Raw genomic sequence first — 27,160 nt, forward strand, 5'->3', positions numbered from 1 at the left:
AAAATGGATTTAAAATAGATTTAATGCAGTACAATAATTTTGGGTTGCATAAAATACAGTGCAGTTAATAAAATATAGTGAATCAGTTCGAAAATCGCACAGTGCTCACTCAATCAATAAATGCACAGCTAAACAGATGAGTTTTGAGTCTGTATTTAAAACCTGACTTGATCCTAGTGATCTGAGTGGTCTGATAGGTTTATATTCAGTGAGCATATATGAAATATATTTCCTTTAAGTCCTTAAGTGACTTATATACGAGTAAAAGTACTTTAAAATCAATCCTAATGTAACTGGAAGCCAGTGTAAGGACCTGAGGACTGTTGTGACATGCTCAGATTTTCTGGTTCTAGTCAGAATCCTGGCAGCAGTGTTCTGGATGAGCTACAGCTGTCTAATGGTCTTTTTGGGAAGGCCAGTGAGGAGCCCATTACAAAAGTCCACCCTGCTGGTGATAAAGGCATGAACAAGTTTCTCCAAGTCTTGGCTGGAAACAAAACATCTAATTCTTGCAATGTTTTTTAAATGATAGTATGCTGATTTAGTTACTGCTTTGACATAACTACTGAAACTAAGGTCTGTCTCCAGAATCACACCAAGATTCCTGACTTGATTTTTGGGTTTTAGACCCCTAGAGTCAAGGTATGCATTCACCTTGAACACTTCATCTTTGTTTCCAAATGCAATGACTTCAGTTTTTTTCCTTGTTTAACTGAAGAAAGTTCTGGCACATCCAGCTGTTAATTTCATCAATGCATTCAATTCAATTCAATTCAAGTTTATTTGTATAGCGCTTTTTACAAAACAAATCGTTACAAAGCAACTTTACAGAAAATTATGTTTCTACAATATTTAGTAGTAGCTAGTAGTTTGTGCACATTTGACAGGATTTTAGAAAAACTAAAAAATAATAATAATACAAGACGTAGTCAGCTAGACGATGAACTATCAATATTATTAATTAAGTTATTATATGATTAAGTCACACATTTAGGAATAATTGTTAGTTCTGTTTGTTCATTCAGGGTTAGCATCATCTGAGGTCCTCTGAGGGTCAGCATCATCTCTTCTCAGGTGTTCTGGATCCAGACTGGAGCTTGTGTAAATCCTAGTTACCACGGGATGTGAATCCCGTGGCAAAACATAGAAACAAAATACAGACATCATTAGCATAGCTGCTGATCCAACAAAGTAAAATTAGTTTAACCCAAGCTAATGAATAAAAATGCACCTTTGATCAGATGCAACTACACTCACAATTAAAAAGATACATTATTCGAATGCTTGGCGAAAGAGATGTGTTTTTAATCTAGATTTAAACAGAGAGAGTGTGTCTGAACCCCGAACATTATCAGGAAGGCTATTCCAGAGTTTGGGAGCCAAATGTGAGAAGGCTCTACCTCCTTTAGTGGACTTTGCTATCCTAGGAACTACCAAAAGTCCAGCGTTTTGTGACCTTAGGGTGCGTGATGGGTTGTAACGTGGTAGAAGGCTAGTTAGGTACGCTGGAGCTAAACCATTTAGGGCCTTATAGGTAAGTAATGATAATTTGTAACTGATGCGGAACTTAATAGGTAGCCAGTGCAGAGACTGTAAAATTGGGGTAATATGATCATATTTTCTTGACCTCGTAAGGACTCTCGCTGCTGCATTTTGGACGACCTGTAGCTTGTTTATTGAAGAAGCAGGACAACCACCTAGAAGTGCATTACAATAGTCCAGTCTAGAGGTCATGAATGCATGAACTAGCTTTTCTGCATCAGAAACAGATAACATGTTTCGTAGCTTGGCAATGTTTCTAAGATGGAAGAATGCAATTTTTGTAACATTGGAAATATGATTTTCAAAAGACAAATTGCTGTCTAATATAACACCCAGATTTCTGACTGTAGAGGAAGTTACAGTACATCCGTCTAGTTGCAGATTGTAATCTACAAGATTCTGTGTAGTGTTTTTTGGTCCAATAATTAATATCTCCGTCTTATCCGAATTTAATTGGAGAAAATTCTTTGTCATCCAATCTTTTACATTTTTAACACAATCTGTTAGCTTAGATAATTGGGAAGTTTCATCTGGTCTCGTTGATATATATAGCTGAGTATCATCAGCATAACAGTGGAAGCTAATTCCGTATTTTCTAATAATATTACCAAGGGGCAACATGTATATTGAAAATAGAAGGGGACCTAGGACGGATCCTTGTGGCACTCCATATTTTACTGATGATAAATGAGATGACTCCCCATTTAAGTAAACAAAATGGTAGCGATCGGACAGGTAGGATCTAAACCATCTTAGAGCCTGCCCTTGAATACCTGTATAGTTTTGTAATCGATCTATGAGTATGTCATGATCTATGGTGTCGAACGCAGCACTAAGCAGAGGCATTGGCAGAGGGAGTCAATGGGGCTGTAGTCATTTGGAGATAAGGCTAGGTAAATCTGGGTATCATCAGCATAGCTGTGATAGGTAATTTGTTTCTTTCTCATTATTTGACTTAGTGTATTAGAATGACTGATTTCTGAAGATCGTGTGACACTGAGGACTGGATTTATGATGCTGACATTTCAGCTTTGATAACATAAATAAATTACATTTTAAAACATATTTACACAAATTAAAGTTAATTTAACTTTAATAATATTTTACAAAATTACGGAAAAAAAGAATTATAATTTTTTTTAAGACAAGTTGACTTATCAAAATAACAAGATATTGAGAAAATCACTTTTAAAGTTGTCCAAATGAAGTTCTTACCCATGCATATTACTAATCAAAAATTAAGTTTAGATATATTTACAGTAGGATATTTCCTTCAACATGATCTTTACTTAATACTTAATACTTATTTTTGGCATAAAATAAAAATGTATCATTTTCACCCATAGAAGGTTTTTTTTTTTGGCTATTGCTACAAATATATCCCAGTGACTTCAGACTGGTTTGTGCACCAGTTCACATGTTTTTAAAAGTGTTAATCAGATGTGAGGAGGTGAAGATGTAGCCAGAACAAATGAGAAGAGAAGACTCTAAGATGTCAGGATTGATGATTAATGAACAGGGTAAATATAGTGCTAGCACACGGATCTGTCTGGCTTCTGCGGGGAACATTGATCTGCTCTGAATAAGAATCGATATGCATGAAAGGTTCCAGTGTAAGTTCTGATCTGGGAACAGAAGCTCTCCAATTCATGTAATCCTATTTTCAGAAAGAAAAACCACCTTGATCTTTGATCACTACTCTTCTTCTCAGATCTCAGATACAACGTCCCTCGTGTCTTTATTCTGATCAAAGTGACCATATCCACCAGAGTCAAATGAAGCAGAATTATTATTACTTTAAGGAATTCAGAATCAACCCAGTGGACTGATCCAAAAATTCAGCTGATCCGTCAAAATGTGTCAAAGCAACAGGAATATCATGCAGAAAGATTATTAAAAAAAAATGCATTAAATAAATATTTACCTAAATATTGGAAGATTTATGCTGTTTTAATAGATTTCCATTAAGCCTGCATGGGTACTATATATATATATATAACGACAGCAAAAATACATATACAAGAAAAAAGTAAGTGAATTAATGAATGAATTAAATCTGTAATGTTTTAGTAGTCCATGTCATAATTCAAAAGCAAGTGAAATTACTTTTCTGTTTTGTGCTTTGTTGCTCTTAACCAAATTAAGAACTTACATTATCTTCAATAAGTGAGTGATCTTCTTAAACAGTTCAGTATGGCAGGCTACTGAAGGTATAGGATTATCCTTCTATATGAACTTTAACTGAAACTTACACAAACTGAGGAAGATGACTATTTTAGATTTACAGATGTATTTATTCCTCATTTTCCTCAAACAGGCAGAGACTGCACAACGCGTGTAGAGCAGGTTCAGTGCAAGGTGTGGTACAGAAAGGGTTAACTGTGTAAATGACATGCTGAAGGAGAAAGAACACGGCTGTGTTCGGCAGTGGCGCGAATAAGTAAATTAGGACATGGACTGCGGCTCCACGAGCGCCTCGCGTGCGTGCAGATACTGACCCGGGAACTGTCTTCAGGAGATAAAAGCCCGTGGATCACGCTGCTTTCTGTTTGTCCCACGGACACGTATCGACTGTGCTACACTATCAGGGACGAGGCCACAGACACACACACAGCACGGCGTCCAGCTCTAGCGCGAGATGGTCACGTCTACTCTGGGGCTCGTCATTCTGTCTGTCTGTCTTCAGCTGTGTGGATTCGCGCGCGGTGAGTGTTCAGAACGAGGATGGTAACAATGGTTGCCATGGGAAGAAGATCATTTGGAACAATGCCGCGTTCTCAGAACCTCTGTGTTACACTGTTGCGATCTAGTTCTCAGAGGAGTTTAAATTCCTTGTAATAAACTGACCTGCTTGATCTCATTCCTGCGTAAATCTGCAGATATATATTTTTTTGTATTAATCTTTCAGAGGGAAATGCGTTTGACTCGTATAAATGTATAGGCCCTTGCGAATGGCTTCTAGAATCCACCCTACGTTTAACATTATTGGTGGCATTATTTATGAACGCTTCAGTTTAAGTGATACTGCATGATTTCTCCTTTTTGTTTCGGATGTAATCCTGTGCGTTTCGAAAGCGTTGCTGGTCATATCTGCGCGAACGCAACGCCTGCTTATGTTTCATCACATATGTATGCATATAAGCCAGAGCCTTTCTGGTTTTAATTTCAATTGCTTGTTTGGAATCTCGCTCCGTGCCGCTTCGCTCGGTGAAGAGTCGAGGGGTGTTTGGTTGCGGTAATTCGGTGGCTCCGGTTGGAGCGCGTGTGAAACGCGTACGTCAGCCGGTGATCTAGCGGCGGTCCGCGTGGCCCGTTTATTAGCTTCAGGGTGTGTTCTACTTATTAAGTGTTATGTTATATCTGATATTATATACGTGAAATACACAGTCTAACGTTTAAGCAGTGCGTTGAGAGGACGCGTTCTTGCGTTCAAAAGCAGCTAGACAGCGTAATGTAAGGGGGCGTTCACATGCGACGCGTTCTGTCGGAGGGGTTTGTGTGTGTGCGTTAATTAGTACCCCATGTAAACATTAGCCACCGTAATCGTAAAGAAAACGATTCATCTGAACGATTCTTTGAGGTCATTTCAGATTTCAACTGGACAGATGTAAATGCTATTCATTAGGCTATAGTTTCTAGCTGTATTAATCTATTAAACACATTCATTCAAATATTCCCCTGATTACAACAACTCATATTGTACTTATTGTCATATGTGCAACTATCACCCATTTCTCACTTCTGTTCTTTCGAGTTCATTTGGAGTCAAGTATCTTATAGTTCTTAAAGAAAAAGCAGTAACTACTTCCAAATTGTTTTTAATTGACAAAAATAATAATCATTTCATAAGATTTATTCATTCGGAATCAAATCATATTATTTTTTATTATTTTTTATTATTTTTTGGCAAATGGTCCTATTTGTATGAATCTTATTTGTAGCCTATGTTTTTGTATTATCTACCTACTCCCCACTTTATATACAGGGGTGAACCGTCATGCTTTATTTCTTTCAAAAAATAAAAAAATCATATTTTTTTATTGGTAATCACCATACAAATGTATGTGAAATTGGTACCTTGTAAATACATCTGTTTCTAATGAGAAATCACACTACACTGTTTTCTGATTCCGTAAAAAGATTTGTCTTGTACGATTCTGAAAGTGAAGTGACATTCAGCCAAGTATGGTGACCCATACTCAGAATTTGTGCTCGGCATTTAACCCATCCAAAGTGCACACACACCGCAGTGAATGGAAGATGTCGTGGTGGCCTAGTGGTTAGAGAGTTTGACTCCTAACCCTAGGGTTGTGGGTTTGAGTCTCGGACCGGCAATACCATGACTGAAGTGCCCTTGAGCAAGGCAACGAACCTCAAACTGCTCCCTGGGTGCCGCAGCATAAATGGCTGCCCACTGCGGGTTAAATGCAGAGCACGAATTCTGAGTATGGGTCACCATACTTGGCTGAATGTCACGTCACTATTCCTAGTTTAGAAATCGGCTTACACTGATGGTGTTGTGTTTTTAATGAATCATGCTTTTTATGTTTTTTTTTTTTAGTTTGGGCTTAAGCATGTTACATATCTATCCAGGTGACTAATTTAAGTTTTGGTAATTTAAATCTAGGTTTTAACAGCAAGTACAACAGGATTGGGGTGGCTTAGTGGTTAAAGATGTGGGTTGGTAACTGAAAGGTTGTTGGTTTAAGCCCCAGCAGAGCTAATCCATGACCTTCCTCCATTGTGCCCTTGAGCAGAGTACCTCAGGTTTCTCCAGTGGGACTGACCTTGTGACGGCAGGTACTGTATATGCATTAAAAACTTTGCTAAATCACAGTTTAGAAGTAATTAGTAGCGCTCAGGTGATTGGGGAAGATAAATGGGTTTATCTTGACACAATCCCTCTTATTTTCCTCATATGGTTGGTTTCTCAAGGGAGTATGTAGTGCTGATGTGAGGAGGGGTTTTGGAGTCTTAAGGTGCTTTTGATTAAGGCCCCTTCTGCGTTCTCAGCATCTGCCTGTGATGAAGCAAAGATGAGATATTCTGATGAATCAGAGCTCTGGAAGTCTTGTGGTAAATGTTTTACTTGCACGCATATGAAAAGAAGACTTCTGGGCCTTTGGCAAGCTGCAAAGCTCAGTCTCTCCTGGTAGAATGAGATGTTGCATCTTAAAAGCCAATCTCAGAGCTGATGTTTCCTTTAAGCAGTGTTTATAGGTTGTTGGTGCAGCATTTTGTAAACATAAAAAAATACTTTTAAATGCCAAATGGTTTGCGCAATGCACTCATCAGCTGAATTAGTAGGGATTTCTTTTTTTTGGCAGATGCTTTGGTTCCTTTGGTACAAACGACAGACTGCTGTCAAAAATGCCAGTTATAGAGCTATAAGCTGGTAAAAATGCTTTTTATATTCGTTTAGTCCAGAAAAAAAGCCCTCAGAAAATGTACTGCATGCATTTTGGTTAAATATAATATTAACAATAAATATATAAAAATGCATAATTATGTACACTTTGCTTGTTGAAATTCTTATGCAAAATGATGAGGTCATATGATAATGTGGCATTCAACCCTTTGAAACATTTGTTGAAGTTATGCAGCTGTGACCAGATTCTCAAACACGGTCACGGTCAAGAACAGCTGTCTTTTATGTGCATGATCTGAAACCCTAAGATGCACATTTGAAAGCTCATAGCTAGTTCAGATGCATCTGCCATTCTGTTTTGTGATTTTGAGTAGGTTGATAGTGGTACAGGTTTAATTCGCATTGATAAAGTTCCTGTCCCGGCTGGGCACTGATCTTGGACTGGCAGTTATGACATGAGCGGCTGTCTTTGGCTAATGTGACTTGTGATAATGGGAAAGCGGGTGCCCATGAATGAAGTGACCACATTGTTTTAAAGGACTGGCCCTCGTTCAGAAGAAATGCAGTTCATGTTAGGTTGTAGTTTTGTTTTTTGTTGTGTTTTGACCAGTAATGGCAGTATGAAAGCTGGTGTAAATTTGAAAGGACTCATTTCAGATCCAGACCCAATTTGTAGTTAATGCACCCATACCGTTCATACTGTACCATTTTGACGGCATGTAGTCAGATCCTCCACGGAGGGCAATATAACTACAACTGCTTGGATCACTAGTCGATACTCTCTAGTCAGATTATTTTACAAGCATGAGCGGTTAGGTCATCTTAACCGAGACGTTTCGAAATGTTTTGTTTGTCAAGGTTTTTGTTGGCATGTTAACTTATTTCTTACAGAGACTTATTTATTATTACGCACCACTAAGCAGCACTGAACAGAGTTGCAAAAATCTTGGTTTTCAGACCATCTTCAGCCTGTTTTTCAGACCATGTTACTCTTGAATTTTGGGAACCATTTTTGCTGTGAAGATGCTGACATGGCTTTAAAAGTTTGTACTTTTTAAAATATATACTACTGCTACTACTTTGTCTGTTATTTACATTTAGTCATTTAGCAGATGCTTTTATCCAAAGCAACTTACAAATGAGGAAAACAGAAGCAATCAAAACCAACAAAAGAGCAACAATATGTAAGAAGAATAGACCGGATTGAAGAATAGAAAATGCTAGTGTTAGAGCAGAAAATTTGTTCCTGATAAATAAAAAGAAAACTAGTACTGTAGATAACCGAAAAAGAAAAGAGAACACTAGTGTTAGAGGGTCATTTTTTTTAATCAATAAAAGGAAAAGTAAATAGAATAAAGAACACTAGTGTTAGTATTTTTTTTTTATGAAATAAAAAGAAAACAAGTAGATTATAGAAAAATAATAGAAAACTAGTGTTAGAACAGTAAATTTTTCCCCTGATAAATAAAAATAAAACAAGTACTGTAGATAATAGAAATAGAATAGAGAAACGCCAGTTAGAGGGTCAAGTCTTATGATGAATAAAAAAAGTAAATGGAAAAGAAATAGAATAGAGAATGCTAGTGTTAGAGGGTCATAAAGTACATAGAATATACATAGAATAGAGAAAGCTAGAGATAATCATTTTTATTAAAAAAAAAAAAACAAGTAGAAAAAAAAAGGAGGGTCAGGTGTTAGAGGGTCATTTTTATAATGAATAAAAAGTGAATAGAAATAGAGTACACTGGTATTAGTTCTTTTTATAATGAATGAAAAGTAAACAGAATAGAAATAGAATAGAGTACACTAGTTTTAATCATTTTTTTTATAAAAGTAGATAGATTAAAAAAAAGAATAGTGATTGTGTTAGAGGCTCATTTTATAATGAATAAAAATAAAATTAAATAGAATAGAAAACACTAGTGTTAGTCATTTTTATAATACATAGAAATAAAACCAGTAAAATAGAAAATAATAGAGAACCCTGGTGTTAGAGCGTCATTTTTTTTTATAATGAATAAAAAGTAAATAGAATAGAAATAGAACAGAGAACACTAGTGTTAGTCATGTTTATAACAAACAAAAGTAAATAGAATAGAGTAAACTAGTGTTAGTCATTTTTTTTATAATAAAAAAAAACGGTAGAATAGAGAGAGAATAGAGAACGTTGGTGTCAGAGGGTCAATTTTTATAATAAAGTAAAAATAATAGAGCGCTAGTGTTAGAAGGTGATTGTTTTTATTTATAATTAAGAAATGAAGTATATCGAATGGAAAAAGAGTAGAGAATACTAGTGTACACAATACACAGAATTAGTTATATATGTACAGTTATGTATAAAAATGGTTGAAAGCTTTTTAGGTAAGTTTTATTGGTAAGAGGCTAAATGATGGAAGTTGGTTGGATAAATTTCACATTTTATTTAATAAAAAAAAATCTCTCTCTCGCTATACATAATATATATATGATGTGTGTATATATATATATATATATATATATATATATATATATATATATATATATATATATATATATATATATATATATATATATATATATATATATATATATATATATATATATATATATATACACACACACATTATTTATATATATATATATATATACACATACATTATTTATATATATATATATATATATATATATATATATATACACATACATTATTTATATATATATATATATATATATATATATACACATACATTATTTATATATATATATATATATATATATATATATATATATGTGTATATATATATATGTATATGTATAGAGAAAGAGAGAGAGAGACTTTTTTTATAACTCATTTTCATTTATCAATAACAGAGCAGCACAAAAAGTGAATGGTAGGTTTGTATGAATTTTTATTTTATTTGCTTCAGTCAGTTTCATGACATTTCCGGCTCAAGTCATTGGCTTCAGAATGGAGATTGTAGAACTCTCTCCACATTAATATAAAATGGAGCTCTACACACCTCTGAAACGGTTCAAAATTGTATATTTTTTTCCTCATGCAGGATTAAGAGTGGCAACAGTAGTCTATGATAGCACTGTAAGTGTTTTATTCACCTAGTAGATCACTCAGTTTACAAAACACCAACAAAAACTTGACAAACTCCCAGAAAATGTAACCAATATCACCATCTGTCTGGGACAACATTTTCTGTACAAACTCAGTATTGGGGAAGATTTGTACTTTAACAAGCCACTGGCTCTTCCTGCCTCACAGGTTCCCAGCCAGAATGTGAGCAGTCTCAGTTCCAGTGTGGGAACGGCCGGTGCATCCCGTCTGTGTGGCAGTGCGACGGTGACCTGGACTGCTCGGACGGGAGCGACGAGACGTCCTGCGGTGAGTCAGTGTGTATGAGAGCTCAGCGGCACAACATCCGTCACCGTTCTGACGTGTGGGCGTCTCGATGCTCGTCAGAACAGCCACACCTTAAACTAGTCCTGATCTCCAGAGCTGATGCAACTCTTGGCTAATCTGTCGTAATGGAGGCAGAAACAGATTGGCTTGCAGCTTGGACTTAAATTAAAATATTGATGAGGGACAGTTGCTTGCTTGCCACTCCTTCATAGTATGACTGGACCGTGGACACCAAGTGGTTTTCTATGTAAAGATTTCCCCACCTATGTGATCTATAACGCTCATCTGTGTGCTAACTGGGTCACTGATGCGAGAGACGTTACAGATGGGGGCCGGCACAGATAAAATGAGCTGAAATCTTTTTTTGGATCATGGTGTTCCCATTTAGGCCTCTTCACCTTTTACTAAGGGGCGTTTCCTCTGAGAAGCCAGAACCTCCTTATAATTATAGATTAAAATAAATGACAGAACACGAAAATGTTTTGAAATATGAACTAATTTAGTATGTTGATCATTATTTTTCCAACAGCAATGCTTCTTTTGCTTCTCTTGAGGTGACTGTGAATCTATTCTTGTTTTTGTCTCTCATTCACTGTACAGTTTCAAGTGACGAAAGAGAATGGGAATTACAGTTTGCACCTTATTTGACTTGAAAACGCAGTAAATATATTTGTTTTTATATAATTAGATATGATTTCATTTGCGTTTTTAGTGCAGTGTCAACATGTATAACCCAGTAAAATATTAACAGTTTAATATGTTAACTCTTATGCTCATTTAACATACAATAAAAAGTGAAATATTAGGAAATATTCTAATTTAATATAACCATTTTCTATGTTAATATGTTAAAATGTAATTTATTCCTATTATGTTAAGCTGAATTTTCAGCATCATTATTCCAAACTTCAGTATCACATGATCCTTCAGAAATCATTCTAATATGCTGCTTATTTTTTTTAAGCAATTATTTTTGGTGCTTAATTATTAATGATGAATGATTCAGTGTTAAACTGGTTTTTATCTGCTTATGCAGCAAAATGCAGACATTTCCTATCTCTGTTTCTCTCTCTCTCTCTCTCTCTAAGCTTTTGAAAGCTAATGTATCACAGTTTCCATAAAAATATTAAGCAGTAAAAATGATCTGAAGGAACACGTGTACTGGTAATAAGTTTTTCTTGAGCAGCAAATTGAAAGGTTTTATGCATATGTTTCTTGTTGACTGTATGGTTAAATATTGAACTACAAACCTTTAACTTGGAAGATATGTAAAGATCAAATACTATTGGAACATGCATTTACATTAAGCCCAAAACAAAGAGCGTGCTTTGCCTCCAGTGCAGGTCCAGCAGTGGCTGGTGTTGAGAATGTCGGCCTGTCCGTTTGCACTGCTCGGTCTCTTTCTCTTATTGCCATTCAGTCCACAGGAGGCCTCCTGCTCAGAGTATGCACTTGTGCTGTGAGTGGACATGAAGAGACTGTGAATGTGTCTGAGACGGGAGGAATCTGTAGGATTCAGAGAGCCCCCGTCTTAAAGCGCCTCTCTAGGATTGAAGTGTTTTCTTTTAAATCAATATCCTGTGCTGAAATAAGTAAAAATGCTCATTAGCAAGCATTTCAAGTACTCTTGAGCAGACGTTCTTATGCATTGTTTGTGTTTCATTCCTCTTAAGCCTAGCTAATATCTAGTGAAGCACAGGTTTTCTAACATGTCTGTTTCAGTGAGGAAGACCTGTGCGGAGGTGGACTACGTCTGCCGCAGTGGCCAGTGCATTCCCAAGAGATGGCAGTGCGACGGGGAACCAGACTGTGAGGACGGCTCAGATGAGAGCATTGAAATGTGCCGTGAGTCCGATTTCATCTTTAACACAGCATATTTATTCAGCGGTACCATGGTTTTGTGTTCGCTGCATGAACTCTGCGCGGTTCGTAAATCCCAAGTCACCTTCGAGGCTTGCCCATACAATTTCCCGTTTGTTTTTAACTTGAGCGAGAGTCTTTTAGCTCAAATGAGGGTTATATTTAGATCCACCCTTGAGTGTTAGTTCTTCATGACATCACAAAAGCACACGGATGTCTTCATCTTTTGCATGTCCTCGTTTTTTTGCTGAAAATTTAAGATTAGCGATTAATGGTTTGATGCAGTTATAATAAACCGGGCCTGTTGGTTTATTAAAGTACAGTGGCTGTACATTCTATACAGAAGTATCGGTGTACGTGCAGCTATGCATGTCAGCTCTCTATATCAAGTCTTGTTTGAGCAGCTGTTGGAAAGTTAGTCAGCAGAAAATGGAAAGGGCCCAACAATGTGTGTGTGTTGGTGAGCATTTGCACACGGGTGGCTATAAACGCACAAGTGATCTTTTGCTCTTAGCTCAATATTTCCATCTAGACACCGGATCCGCTTTGGATTTGGTCGTTTATGTTGAGGATATGTTCCGTTTGAACTTGAAGTGTAAAATATCAAAGGTTTCATGGATTACGCAACAGACCTATAGCAGCGTTTCTCCTTTGAGGTTACGTTTCCCATTGTGTTTGAGCCGCCAGCGTCTTTGGAGTGTAGCCAAAGAGGTGAATGTTTCAAGCTAATTGTTCACAGCAGTCAAAGGTTGTTTCTATGTGAAGGTTTACACCCATGTTTCATGCCGTAAAACAATGTTTGTTTATACTGAGCCTGGATTATTTCACCATATATGGCATGTGAAAATTCAAGATCCAAATGAATTTGTTTGTAGAGTTGTGAAATCTTGATGATTATGGTGAATGAAGCCGTGTTGTCCTGACTGTTTTTTGTTTCAGACACGAGGACCTGCCGAGTGAACGAGTTCAGCTGTGGCATCGGCTCCACGCAGTGCATTCCAGTCTTCTGGAAGTGTGACGGTGAGAAAGACTGCGACAACGGAGAGGACGAGGTTAATTGTGGTGAGTCACTAGACACAACACCGTCTCTTCTAATCAATCTGAGTTCCCATTTCACTCGTCTCATCTCCCAGTTCTTTGCATTTAATTGGAAATGAGACCCTGAGATCCAAAGTGAAAATCTTCATTTATTATTTTTTTTAAATCTAACTCCGTTTGAATTGGGCTTGAATAGGTGAATTCGATAAGATACATGTTTTTGTTCTGAACAAAAGAATAATATACTTATATTCACTCTAATGTTGCTTAAACTATGCTCAAATATGCTGAGACACACAGAAACATCTCAAAAGCGAGGGATTTTAGTCATTTTCAACATTCCTTGTAATTCTTCCCAAAGTATGTCAACTAAATATGTAAATGGATAGTAATTAATTTATTCATGTATAATGCTTACAATGAATCTGCAAAAATATGAATAAAGTTTCTTTGTTAATGCATTGTAATACCATTATTTATTCTAATGCATATTATTTGTTCTAATACCACTTTTGGGAAGTGTTTTATCAAAGAAATGAAATGTACATAAAGTATACATAAAATTAAAATAGTAATTTTTTTGTGTGCAATATTTAAATATTGATTAATATTTGTAATTATTTTACTTGAAGTTGACATTTTAATCATTTTAGTTTTACATGTTTTTATTCAGCCTTATTTCGGTTTACTTAAACTTATGAGTTAGTTGCAAAGGCAACATTTCTGATTTTCAAGTTACCTTTTTCATCGAATTCATTTCATCTTAATTTCAAGTTGATTTAAGTTTGTTAATAACACTGATTCAGATAATAAGACAAGTAGACAGTTGTCAAGGTTAATTGAGGCCTCCTAAAAGCAATAGTTTGTCCACATTATTATTCTGAAATCCTGAAGCGTTTGTTGAAGGTCACTTAAGATGTTTTCCTGTGTCGTCTTATTTAGGGAACATTACATGCTCTCCTCTGGAGTTCACCTGTGCCAGTGGCCGCTGTGTTTCTCGTAATTTCCTCTGTAATGGTGAGGACGACTGCGGGGACGGCAGCGACGAACAGGACTGTGCTCCTGCCTCCTGCGGCCCGAGTGAAGTCCCGTGCGGGAATAATACCTGCATTCCTCGGAGCTGGCTGTGCGATGACGATGTGGACTGCCAGGACCAATCAGACGAGTCGCCAGAGCGTTGCGGACGCAACCCCACACCGCCGGCTAAGTGTTCGCCCAACGAGATGCAGTGTGGCTCTGGGGAATGCATACACAGGAAGTGGCGCTGTGACGGGGATCCAGACTGCAAGGACGGCAGCGACGAGAAAAACTGCTGTAAGTGTTTTTATTTATTAAAATGTTTTTTGTCATATAGCCATAAATGAACCTTTTTTTTGTTTTTTTTTAATACATGTCTGGATTATATTGTGTCATGGAACGGCACCTGTGTTTTCTGCGTGTTTTGGTCTCTGGTTTTTTGCTATCTAAGTGGTCTCTGTTTGTCCATGTCATTTCCAGCTGCCCGTACCTGCAGACCCGACCAGTTCAAGTGTGATGACGGCAGCTGTGTCCATGGCACCCGACAGTGCAACGGATTCAGAGATTGTGCTGACGGCACGGATGAAGTCAACTGCAAAAACCGTGAGTCTGTTAAACTGGAAAAACAATTACACTGCCTGGGAAAAGTAACAAATATCCTTAAAATCCAAGAAAGATTTTAATAGTACTATTAAGAGGTCAGTAACATGCAAGATTATGATGTAGGCTAAATGGGAAAGTAAACAGTGGTATATAATGTAATGCATTTTAATAATATTTTAGAATTTAAAACGTGAAGCAAACGCTGCACCAAATATATACCAATTTTACATGTTTTCTTTTACTGGCACACATCATAGGTTTTGAAATGACTCTCCTTGTCTCCTGTCTCAGTAACTCAGTGTAAAGGTCCTGACCAGTTCAAGTGTCGGAGTGGAGAGTGTATTGAGATGAGTAAAGTGTGTAATAAGGTCCGTGACTGTGCTGACTGGAGTGATGAACCCATCAAAGAGTGCAGTAAGTACAAGTGTTTTCTGTTCTTTTCATTACGCATTCTGACATGTCTTCTATATAAATAAATAAAAGTCTAAAAAGGTCCATCAGTCACCTAAAAGAATAACATAATTACTGTTTTTAGAGTTTCACTGTTATTTGACATATAATTCCCAACTTCCCCTAATGTCAGATTTGGCTAATTATAAAGTCTAACAATAATGACTTAAGAAAATAATGAAAAAAGAAAAAAAGCTTAGGTTTATAACTGCATAACTAAATTACACCATCAGTTATTTTTAGTTGTCCGTGTAATATAAAGGCTGTTTAAAGCTGATTAAATGGATACAGAAAGGAAAAACCAGTCATGGTTCACCATGCAAATAAACAGTTCAGTATACAAAACAATCACGATTCTGTAAAATGTCCTCAGCAAGCACTGTAAATGTAGGTCAATGAGATAGTCTTGAGACTTGGGTCTAAGAACTGTTTTCTTGAAAGAGTTTAATTTGTGTGTAGTGCTGTGATTTACTTAAACGCTGACTAAAGCATCATAAGTGCATCAACCTGCTGTATAATTAGTTCACGCAGTAACAGTAGTCTGTTAGACAGGGTTGTTGAGTCTGGAAGTTTGAGTAAATGGTTTCAAGCGGTCTGTTTTGACTTAAATGCTGCTTGAACGGTTCCAGATGTTAGGGGTGTGAACGGACCATTGGACAAGTGAGATGTTGTACAGGAATTCCTCCCCACTGTTAACGCATCTGTTGCAGGGTCATTTTAGCTCTTGAGAATGGTTTCTCGACACATTTAGGATGTTTTCACACTTGAGTCTTCTTTAAAAGACCCTTGTAATAGACCACAATGTGAATCAAGTGGAAAAAAGTGTTGTATTCTCTGGGGTTAAATTGATAGTTCACCAAGAAATTAGAAGTTTATTTTCATTGTCATTCCAAACTAATATGACTTTTCTCTGTGGAAAAAGAAAACAAATTATATTTTGAGGAATGTCCCATACAATGGAAGTCTAAAATTTAGTTATCAGGATATTTCTATGCATCATGTTTGGTTGCAGACTTGCTGTCTGAGTCACTTATTTTTGTAAATCAAGTTTGAAAAGACTTCTGAAGCAGAATCGATCATGAGTGCATTTCCCAAAACCATAGTTGCTAACTAAGTTAGTAACTTGGTTGCAATGCAATTTCCAGTTGCCAACCAACTAAGTTCCTAACAGAAATGCAACCCAGAACGTCTGCTGTTGTGTCTTATTCAATGAGACCCTTTAGTGATATTGTCTTGCAATATGTCAGGGTTGCATTTATTGGTCCAAAGTTGGGCTTGTAAACTACTAGGTTTACTTGACGGTAATTAGTCCCTTCATGGTGTGCAGCATCAGCGGTCTGACGGCCAGCTGGTGGTTACACTCTGCACAAATGTGGTTTCTAACTCCATTTTTGACAATGCTTCAGTTTCTGTTAGCCTCTAGGCTTGAAATACACTTGTCCGAGGCTAAGATCAAGTTGTCATGGGCTCAAAAAAATCAGTCACCCAAGCCATAAAACACAATGAGTATTGTGGCACATTTGTCCAGCATGGAGTCAATGTGAAGTAGTATGCTCCATGTTTTCAAGCAAGATCCAAGGACATCGAGTATCACCCTGCGGGGCATTGATCATATGGAGCCTCTCTGAATTATTGATCCATGTAAATCTGAGCATGTACTATCCATGCATCTCCTGTGACTATGCCACATTGAGATTCCAAGTGTGTAACGCAGCTATCATCATTTGTTTTTAGATATGAACGAATGCCTAATCAATAATGGAGGCTGTTCGCACCTCTGCCTTGACCTGACGATTGGCTACAAGTGTGACTGCACACTAGGACTCCAGCTCATCGATCGCAAGACCTGTGGTGGTATGAATGCCCACATGTGCTGTTCAAATGTAGTCAGAAAAATGACTTCAGTATTGATTATCTTGGGTCCTGATAATGGATTCTTTGTTGAATGTTCTTCAACAGGAGCTAAGACTATGATTGTTTCCCCACAGATGTCAATGAGTGCCTCAACCCTGGTATATGCAGTCAAATATGTATAAATCTCAAAGGCGGATACAAATGTGAATGTCACAATGGCTACCAGATGGACCCCACGACTGGAGTATGCAAGGCTGTAGGTAGGCTACTCAAGGTGAAATTCACTTGGACTTCAGCCCTGTTTTAGCTAGGCTTATTTTTTACAAATTGGAATTGGTTTCCCATCTAAACAAGTAAGAAAACCATTGAAAATGTTATCACACCTGTGGTAACAGTGCAGTTTATTTTCAGTAATTCAAACATGCAGAATCAGTGATGCTACAGTACACTCATGTTCACAACAGACCAAAGAGTCCCAGTAACTTTGATCTCTGGCATTTATGGTACCCTCTTTCTGCATTTCTAGGTAAAGAGCCCTGTCTTATTTTTACCAATCGAAGAGACATCCGTAAACTAGGACTGGAGCGGCGTGAATATACTCAGATTGTGGAGCAGCTGCGGAACACAGTAGCTGTAGATGCGGACTTCGTTCAGCAGACGATATTCTGGGCTGACATGGGGCAGAAGGCGATTTTTAGGTAAGCATTGGGTCTCTATTGAGTTAACTTGAAGGTAGCAACTTTAAACTAGAGCAACATTGTATGAGAACTACTGTAGGACTAGGAATTTGTGCATAAATGTTAGTAATGTTGATTTATTTCCAACCACTTGGATGACTTGACCCATATTTGCCTGGTGATTTGGTGCTTTCCTTTCCGCCCCACAGCACAGTATTGGATAAGCAGGAGGCAAGTCATATGAAAGTGATTGACAACATTCAGATGCCTGTTGGGATTGCAGTGGACTGGATTTACAAAAACATATATTGGTCAGACCTGGGCAGTAAGAGTATAGCAGTGGCCAACTTCAATGGGACCAAGAGGAAGGTACTCTTTAACAGCGGCCTGAAAGAACCAGCCTCTATTGCTGTAGATCCTCTATCAGGGTAATTTGATTATCAAATCATTTTCACTGCTTTCTAAACCTTTCCTAATTGTCAGATGTGCTCAGTTAAAACTTTTTGAAAGCAGTCCTTTGGTTTGAGGTAATCTAAAGTTCAGATGATTGCATCCTTGTCCTTCAATTACAGGTTCCTGTATTGGTCAGACTGGGGCGAACCAGCTAAAATTGAGAAGTCTGGTATGAATGGGATTGACAGACAGGTCCTGGTAGAGACAGACATTCAGTGGCCCAATGGAATCACTCTCGGTGCGTAATGTTTAGCATGATGTTTCAGTAACTTTAGTTTACATGAACCAGTAAGGCAGGAGTAGCCAACCCTGCTCCTGGAGGGACTACCTTTCTGCTCATTTCAGTTTCACTGAATGGACCTACCGGTTATTTAATCATCTTGAATACTAGTGTATTTGAAAAGGGTTGAAGTTAAACTTTGCTGGATGGTAAACCTCCAAGGGCAGGGTTGGCTACCCCTGCAGTAAGGGTATCCTCCTGCTATTCCACAAGTTAGTAGTATTTGCGAAGTCAATTGCTATTGCTCATACTTTGGGTTAGGATGTGTCAGAATCTGCTACTGAAGATCCATAATCCTGGAGTATTTAGTTCCAACCCTGCTTCAACTCACCTGTTTCTAGTACACGCTGTTTTGAAACTGAACTCTGCAGGCCTTTCAGAGGTGGAGTTAATAATCTATGGGTTTATGGAAGCATGTGCACTTTGGTTTGGACGTTTGGACAACTTCTGCTTTGTAGATGATACGACCGGTGAAAAAATGGAAAGAATGTTCTAAAGGAGAGGGTTTAGTATTAGTATTTAGGTAATTTTGGAGGCTTTGCTCAGCTGGTTTGGGTGTTTTTAATTGGGGTTAACACTAAACTCTTAAGGACTGTAGTCCTCCAGGAATATTAAGGGGTGGGATCTGTTGACTTTGGCATTGTGTGACCAACTATCAACCAGCCAGAATCAAGAATTACCATTTCTCACCATTTCTCTTGTCTTGTAGATCTGATCAAGGGCCGACTCTACTGGGTGGATTCGAAGCTGCACATGCTTTGTAGTGTAGACTTGAATGGAGACAACCGCCGGAAGGTTCTGCAGTCACCAGACTACCTGGCCCACCCTTTTGCCCTTACTGTTTTTGAGGTACACCAACTAGATCAGTTACAACTGCCAATCAACAGTGGATCTACAGTAGTGTCAAATTATGCTTTACGGTAGCATTTGGTGATCTGTTTGAAAAAAGTTTCTCTCTGTACCCCATTTCAGGATCGAGTGTTCTGGACAGACGGTGAGAATGAGGCAATCTATGGTGCAAACAAGTACACAGGATCTGAAGTAACTCTGCTGGCCAGCAACCTCAATGAACCCCAAGACATCATTGTGTACCATGAGCTAATTCAGCTGTCTGGTGTGTCCAGAATTTATTTTGAACCGTAGCAACAACATAATTCTGGGACTCAAAAGCCTGTGTAGAAGGAACAGAAACTTAACTTAAAATCTTAAAGCTCTGATTTGATCTTGAAGGTTTACCAGAAACTGTTGTTTTCTCAAACCAGGGACCAACTGGTGTAATGAGAAGTTGGAGAACGGAGGCTGTTCCTTCATGTGCCTGCCAGCTCCACAAGTTAACAAACATTCCCCTAAATTCACCTGCGTTTGTCCTCAAGGTCAAACCCTCGGCTCAGATGGCTTGCACTGCAGACCAGGCACGTAACTATCACTTACAAAACAATTAGTTATTGCTGATCAGGCTTTCATTTGCATTGTTCATTTTGTGTATGTGTGTGCACCAATCATTTTCGTTGTCATTCGTGATCCATCATTTTTGGACATCTTTGGCTGGTATTCTGACTGCTGCGCTAAAAACGAGTTGACCAAATGACCTTAAACCTAAGAAGTAGCCATTTTATTGCTATGGCTTTGTATTGCTCTCTTATGACAGAGGCACCTACTGCCGTCCCCCGAGATGTAGGGAGGGTGACCCCTCACCCCAGTCACCCTAAAGGTAAAGCAGTTATTAGGATATTAACCGCATGTGCATGGAGATCAATGCCTTTGATTTGCTTGCCGCCATAATAGATGGCTTCACAGTTGAAGTCTGTGGAAGTGGCACATTAACATTTCCTTCAAGCTTGCATTGAGGTAAGCTGAGGGGTGTGATTACTGATCTGCTAATAAAATCAGTACCATGAAGTTTTGGGAACTTAAATATCCCATAATGTGCTCATATTAGCCGGGATAACCACTTGTACATTTCTTGAATTTCTAATGGTTGCAACTAAGATCTGATGCTCAATTTCTACTTAAACTTAAGGTAACTTTTAGGTCAATATTACTGTCGTTGGATTATATGTAGCATGCATTTTAAAGAAAATGACATTGGAACATGTTAATGTGGAAAATGGAAAAAGGAGCCTCCAGTGTTTATACTCTTAAACTAATTTTGTTTTAAAGCATCTGCAATGCCGAAGGTTTCCTCTGAACCAGTTTGGGCTGGTAAGGCTAGTTGCCTCCCATATACTTTTAATCTAAATTAAAACCATAACTGTAGTCTCTTAACACTGCATTTAGAATAGAAAACCCTTCCCATTACAAATAACAAGACTGGAAATAGTGGCTGTGAAAGTGTCTATTTATTTAAGTTCCATTTCATCCTTTTGCTGCTGCTTGTCTGTGTACACCCTCAAATCCAAACTTCATTTACACCATTTCTCAAATTGTATCTCGCTTGAGGTTTGTTTTGGTCTTTTAGATTAGATTTCAACATCTTTCTTTTTTTAATAGAAGGAAACATAAGCACCTCTATACATGAAGTAAATTCATCAGCCAAAGGATCTGCTGCTGCCTGGGCTATTCTACCTGTGTGTAAGTACATTTTCTACTCTGTAATACGAGTAATCACTTTCCGTGCTGACGCCGAGATCGTTCGCTTGCTTCAGTGAAAGTATAACGTGCCTAACGTTTTCGACTCGTACATTACACGTCACGCCCTGATGTCACGTGTCGTTACGGGATCTTTACGGGTTGTGTGTGAAAGCACGCACATATCCAGGTTAATCACTGGCAGTGTGAAAGTGCAAAATCTAGCGACCCGGAAACAATTGCCGGAAAACTTTACCCGTGTATTTGCCGGAATGGCAGTGTGAAATGGGCTTTAGAGAACTAATGAAATCGAATTTTTAAGCTTTTTCATCTATATGTCAGTGTAGTCTTAAAAGCGGACTAATGTTTAGCAGATTGTGTACTACACATGTTTTTGTCCAATCAAATGCTGCGTAGAATGAAAGTATCCCCCTTAACAAGTCTCTTGGCTGTAATGTGATAACAGCCATTTAGCTATTAAAAATATAGAAGCGGGATGTTCGGGCATGTCAGACAAGAAAGAAAAATGCATTTATCAGGACATTTTTGGAGTCACTTTTTTCATATTTGCTGGAACATTTTCACTGTCCCTACAGTCCAGTTGTTCTAGAGTTATTCAGCTCATTGTTCTTTGCCCTCAGTGTTATTGGCCATGGCTGCAGCGGGTGGTTACTTAATGTGGCGCAACTGGCAGATCAAAAATAAGAAGAGCATGAACTTCGATAATCCAGTATATCTGAAGACCACAGAGGAAGACCTCAATATCAATATCAGCAGACACGGCGCTTCTGTAGGCCACACGTACCCTGCTGTGAGTAGTGCATATTCAGCATAGTCATTATCTGTGGTTTCAGATGAATTAAACCATCATTTATCACCTAGTCTACATTATTTTTTTCAAAGAAAGAATTTATTTTGAGCTATTCTCTCTGCTGTTCTGTATTGCTGAAAGCAAAGAGTGGCAATTAGTTCTGCGTTTATTTGGTTTTAGAAAGTATGTTATGCCAGACCCCAATTTCAATTTGCTAAATGCTTAGTTTTTCTAACGGGCTGTAGTACATCTGGACCTTCTTTCCCCTAATCTTCTTGTCTTTCTGCAGATTTCGATGGTTAACACAGAAGACGACTTGTCATAACCCAAGCTCCCACAATGCTCTGGTTTATTTACTAGCCACTTGGCACCAATGGCAACTGCTGCCGTTTCAGCGGGTTTCACAACCAGCTGCCTTCTGAAGTGCATTTCCAAGTTTGTTTTTGTTCGGTTTTTTTTCTCTCCAATAAGAGGATGTCATTTCTGATACGAGAAAGTATGTGCACACTGCTCATGCTGAGTGCGCTCCAAAAGCACCAAGCAATTCTGAGGGTCTGGGTTTTTACCTTCACGTACACCATTAACAGCCCCAAAATGATTCAACAGCCTTAATTAAGAATGACGGCATAGTTGGAGACCCAGAAGACCGATTAGATGGCCACTAGAGCATGTGGATGCCTGAAATATTTAAATGAAAATGCATATTTTAGATGACCATATCTTTAAAGAGTAAGTTTCTTTCTTTCTGTTTTACTAATGGACATTGTTTCCCAGAGATGCATTATTATAAAGCTTTGCGTGTCTTTCTGGGTTTGAAAAACTCTATAGGGAAAAGTGCTGTTACAACATTTGTAAAACATTGTGTACATGTATCCCTCTCTGGAAAACATAATCAGGATTCCTCAAGCACTTTGATCAAATGTTCCTCTGTAAATAAGATTGTATACATTTGACTGAGACAATTTTGCTATGGTTGGGCACTGTACCAGGGTAAAGGATAATGTATTTAAAAAATGAAGTTTGTTAAAACTATTTTGTATGTTTGTGTGCTGTTCCTGTGACCTTTTTATAGCAGTGTGCTGGGGGACATGATGCTCTGTATTGTGAAAAGGAAACATTTGCAAATGTGAAATAAAATTGAAGTTTAAAAGTTTATTTTTTTTGTTTACATGAAGACTTTTAGAATACCTGGAAAGGGCTACAATGATGTCAACCCAAAATGGCCACGCATTTTTTTTTTTTTTTTTTTTAAATGATCGTTAGATGATGATTGTTAGATTTAATCGCCATTGGCAGCGCAATGTATTGTAATGCTTTTTTCCCCCTCAGTTAGTCAGAACAAAAGTGGCAGACGTATTACTTGTTCGGATGACATTTTCCAGTGAAACTTTTTATTTGGGTCATACTTCCTAAGACATAGAATCTGTGATTTCGAAGTACAGTGAATATCCAGAACGGTGCGATGACTGAAAGCCACACATCAACTCAAAACATCAGATTAATTCATGCTGAGGAGCCATGCCAGTACAACCAACAAAAAGATGACAATTCTGCAAATAAATGAAATTGTATGTTTCAAACAGACTGCAACAAAGAGGAAAAATTACAGATTGCAGCTTTAAAAATGCTCTGCATTGTGCAAAATTACAACAAATTAGTACCTATGCTTTAAAATCATTTTCTGTTGGTAGGTCTCTTCGTTTTATTTTTTAAATAATGTGAGCACGTTCTATCAACAACTCCTGTAAAGTCCACATTCCTCATAAAAGTGGCTTGTTTTTGCAGCGTGGTTTTATTTGTGATAACACAATGAAACATGCCATATTGTGAGTCATAATATTTGGCCATGATGACACGCAAAGAAATTATGAACACATGCAAAAACAAGAGACAACCAATTAAATATTATAACTGTAGTTAATGCTAGCTTTGCCAATTTAGTAATTTTTCCACTAGATTTAGTGACGTCTGCACCCCTTTTGAGACTTTTTCTATCAACATTTAGCGACCCGTTTGAGCTACTTTCAATTAAAAGCATTTGGTTACGTTGGTCATTGTTTTTTTCCTTGTGCTTTGATGGTTTAAGTGAAATGTAGCTTCATAAAAAAAATTACTTTTGGCAATTGTTGTGTTTGGTGGGGTTAGTATCATAAAAGTGCATATGCTGCATTTTTTCCAGCAATCACCATAATTTCTGGAGTTACAGCATTGATTTGTACTACATTTCTTACTTTCAGAAAGTAAATTCCTGTTAATAAAGGTCTTTCCTACAAAAGATATAAAAGGAATTGACATCTTGATCAAGTTTGTATCATATCAACTCAACATCATATAACTCCAATTCATCATATCTTTGTTGGAAAGTGTGTGCAATATTCTCATATTCTATTGGAGATTGGTGAATGTAAGGCAAAGAAAGACATCAGGGTTGGTGGAGAGAGTGTGGAAGAGGATCATAGCATTTAAAGCTTTAAGCACTCAGATCCTGTCTGTCAGCAACATTAGTCAGTGCTGCTTCCTGCAGTTGCTCAGGGTCCTGACTCAGAGGTATTAAAGGCATCTAATGCCTCTACAGCCCCAGTAACCTGTGCATCTGCCAGGCTGAGAGGACGCTGGCACCATGATCAAGCTTAAACGCAGGAGGCAAAGCCTTTTTCCCAATTACAAACTTGGGTTCTCAGTCCCTGCTCCCAAGGATCCAGTGGATTCTGAGCTACCTTTTGGTCAACCCAACTGGGTAAAACCATGGAATTCGATGCAGGAATTAAGTAAGGATATATATGACATCTATGCAGAGTATGAAGATGACGAAGAAGAAAGGTTGATGTCGACCCCCAGTAAACTGTCCTCTAAGACTAAGAACTGCATGCTGAACATCAATGTAGGAGGCAAGGTCTACCAGATCTCTTACAGGGTAGCAGCAAAATATCCCAAGACAAGAATTGGCCGACTTGCAACGTACACGGACCACAACAGGAAACTCGATCTCTGTGATGATTACATGGTCCAGAACAATGAGTTTTTCTTTGACCGGGATCCAGACATCTTCCACAACATCTTCAACTTCTACAGGACTGGAGTTCTCTGGATCAAAGATGAATTGTGCCCACGCAATTTTTTGGAGGAGATCAACTACTGGGGTGTCCGTATCAAGAACACCCATCGCTGCTGCCGCATTTCGTTCGAGGAACGGCAAGATGAACTCAACGAACAGCTGAAGATACAACGGGAACTCGAGGCAGAGGTGGAAACTGAGGAGCATGAGGACTTGTTTCAGGATATGGCTTTCGGTCATACACGTTTCCTCATCTGGAACATGATGGAGAAGCCCTTCTCTTCAGTCATAGCCAAACTCATGGCAGTGGCATCCAGTTTCTTCGTGCTGGTATCTCTCGTGGCTATGACTCTCAATACGGTAGAGGAAATGCAATATAAGACGACCACCGGCCAGCTGAGCGGGAAGACCTACTGCGAGTATGTTGAGACTTTGTGCATTGCGTTTTTTACCATGGAATATCTGCTCCGGCTGGTGTCCACACCTGATCTCAAACGCTTTGGAAGGAGCGTACTGAATGCTGTGGACCTGATTGCAATCCTTCCATTATATCTTCAAATGATCTTAGAGTGTTTCGAGAATGAAGACTATGGGAAGCATGGTAGTGATATTGAGACCGTAGGACGGGTTGGTAAAGTGGGGCAAGTCCTCCGCATCATGCGTCTCATGAGGATATTTCGTATCCTAAAACTAGCACGACACTCAACTGGACTTCGAGCCTTTGGCTTCACACTCCGGCAATGCTACCAACAAGTGGGCTGTCTTTTCCTCTTCATTGCAATGGGAATTTTCACCTTCTCTGCCATGGTGTATACCGTAGAGCATGATATGCCTCAAACAAACTTCACCAGTATTCCACACGCATGGTGGTGGGCAGCTGTAAGTACATGTTTTTTCTCAAGTTTATTTCTGGCATAAGTGGTACTTTGGTGGTACTTCAGTATCGTGATGGTGTCAGGAGATAATGCAATGATACTTTAGTATACACCATGGTACTGAATGATTATCCATATACTATGGGATATACATGGTACTCCAAAATACTTAGAAGATTATGATAAAGATTTCTGTAAAGTACTAACAGAACCAGAGTACCTGCTGTCTGTCTGTTAAAATGCTATTAAATGCTTACAACTGTGATATTTCCATGTGGAGTACTGCATCTGTCGTCAATGTATCGCTTGCCCACTAGATGTAATCCCATAATGCTCTTCTTAACCCTTTTATTTATCTTTAGAATGTTGTTTATTTTTGGCATATGAGAATTTGCGACTGATATTTTATTAAATCTTAAAAGATTGCGCATCATTGGTCAATTTTACTGGCACACTCAAGTATCCCTCATGCATTTCTTCCACAGGTGAGCATCTCCACTGTGGGCTATGGCGACATGTTTCCAGAGACCGCTCTGGGCAGGATTTTTGCATTTGCGTGCATCTCGTTTGGAATTATTCTCAATGGCATGCCAATCTCCATCCTGTTCAATAAATTCTCAGACTACTATTCAAAGCTGAAAGCCTATGAATACACCTCCTCTCTAAAGAATCGCGGGAAAGTGAGGTTTGTGAAAAGGGCTGCAAAGAAGGTTGCAGAATGTTTTTAGGTTGCCATGTGCTGACCAACACTTTCCATCCACGGACTGATTTTTAATTCATGGACTTGATGGTCTTCCCTTCAAAATATGCATACCATCCAAACAAAATTAGCCATTGTTTGCTTTTGTGCTGCTGGACACATGCATATTGGGGGACTTTTGTACTATAAACAAAAGTAGTTTCTTTTAAAACGAACCAACGTTCCTTTCTAGGCTGCTCTTACAAGGATGCTGTTAATAAATACTTGCCTTGACACAACAATTTAATTGTCTAAGATCAATTGTTTCTTATTATTATTTTATGGCACTGTTAAAATCAATGTTTTTTTTAAACAATGTAATTAAAATGAACCATTGCGACTACTATGGGCAATGTTAAATCAAAAGGAAGTAATCCAGGGTAGACAAACGCTGCTTCAAATAATCACTCGAAGGTTTTAACATCTGGCTGAACACAAGCTTAGCTTCAATGCTTTTTTATATATATCTATGTATAATTTTGTATAGGCATTTGTGTAAGTTTAAATCAAGAAAAGCCGATTTATGATTTACATCAACTGGTTTCCTCTGGAAGCACTCTGAGAAGGACAGATTGCAGA

The 27,160-nt window shown here is 38.1% G+C and overlaps 2 protein-coding genes across 5 annotated transcripts; both read left to right on the forward strand.

Moving 5' to 3' along the window:
* The first annotated feature begins 3,924 nt into the window (after positions 1–3,924).
* LOC127966736 (very low-density lipoprotein receptor) lies at positions 3,925–23,067 on the forward strand. 4 transcript variants are annotated; one of them, XM_052567947.1, is made up of 20 exons: positions 3,925–4,247; positions 10,164–10,283; positions 12,024–12,146; positions 13,101–13,223; positions 14,142–14,513; positions 14,697–14,819; positions 15,111–15,233; positions 17,004–17,123; positions 17,258–17,383; positions 17,650–17,821; positions 18,010–18,228; positions 18,373–18,491; positions 19,243–19,382; positions 19,506–19,647; positions 19,796–19,945; positions 20,182–20,244; positions 20,694–20,735; positions 21,024–21,104; positions 21,743–21,912; positions 22,202–23,067. In XM_052567947.1, exons 1-20 carry the CDS (start codon positions 4,181–4,183, stop codon positions 22,235–22,237), a joined length of 2,631 nt encoding a protein of 876 aa, XP_052423907.1. In that variant the 5' UTR covers positions 3,925–4,180; the 3' UTR covers positions 22,238–23,067. The 4 variants fall into 4 exon arrangements, with proteins under 4 accessions (XP_052423907.1, XP_052423908.1, XP_052423910.1 ...); XM_052567948.1 differs by lacking the exon at positions 20,694–20,735; XM_052567950.1 differs by lacking the exons at positions 20,182–20,244; positions 20,694–20,735 and having other exon boundaries at positions 3,926–4,247; positions 21,027–21,104.
* A 1,363-nt stretch (positions 23,068–24,430) lies between these two features.
* On the forward strand, positions 24,431–26,823 carry kcnv2a (potassium channel, subfamily V, member 2a). Its single transcript, XM_052567955.1, has 2 exons — positions 24,431–25,846; positions 26,328–26,823. The coding sequence occupies exons 1-2, from the start codon at positions 24,533–24,535 to the stop codon at positions 26,568–26,570; spliced, it is 1,557 nt and encodes a 518-aa protein (XP_052423915.1). The 5' UTR covers positions 24,431–24,532; the 3' UTR covers positions 26,571–26,823.
* The last annotated feature ends 337 nt before the right edge of the window (positions 26,824–27,160 follow it).

Source organism: Carassius gibelio, chromosome B10 (assembly GCF_023724105.1).
Source record: "Carassius gibelio isolate Cgi1373 ecotype wild population from Czech Republic chromosome B10, carGib1.2-hapl.c, whole genome shotgun sequence".
Classification (NCBI taxonomy): Eukaryota; Metazoa; Chordata; class Actinopteri; order Cypriniformes; family Cyprinidae; genus Carassius; species Carassius gibelio.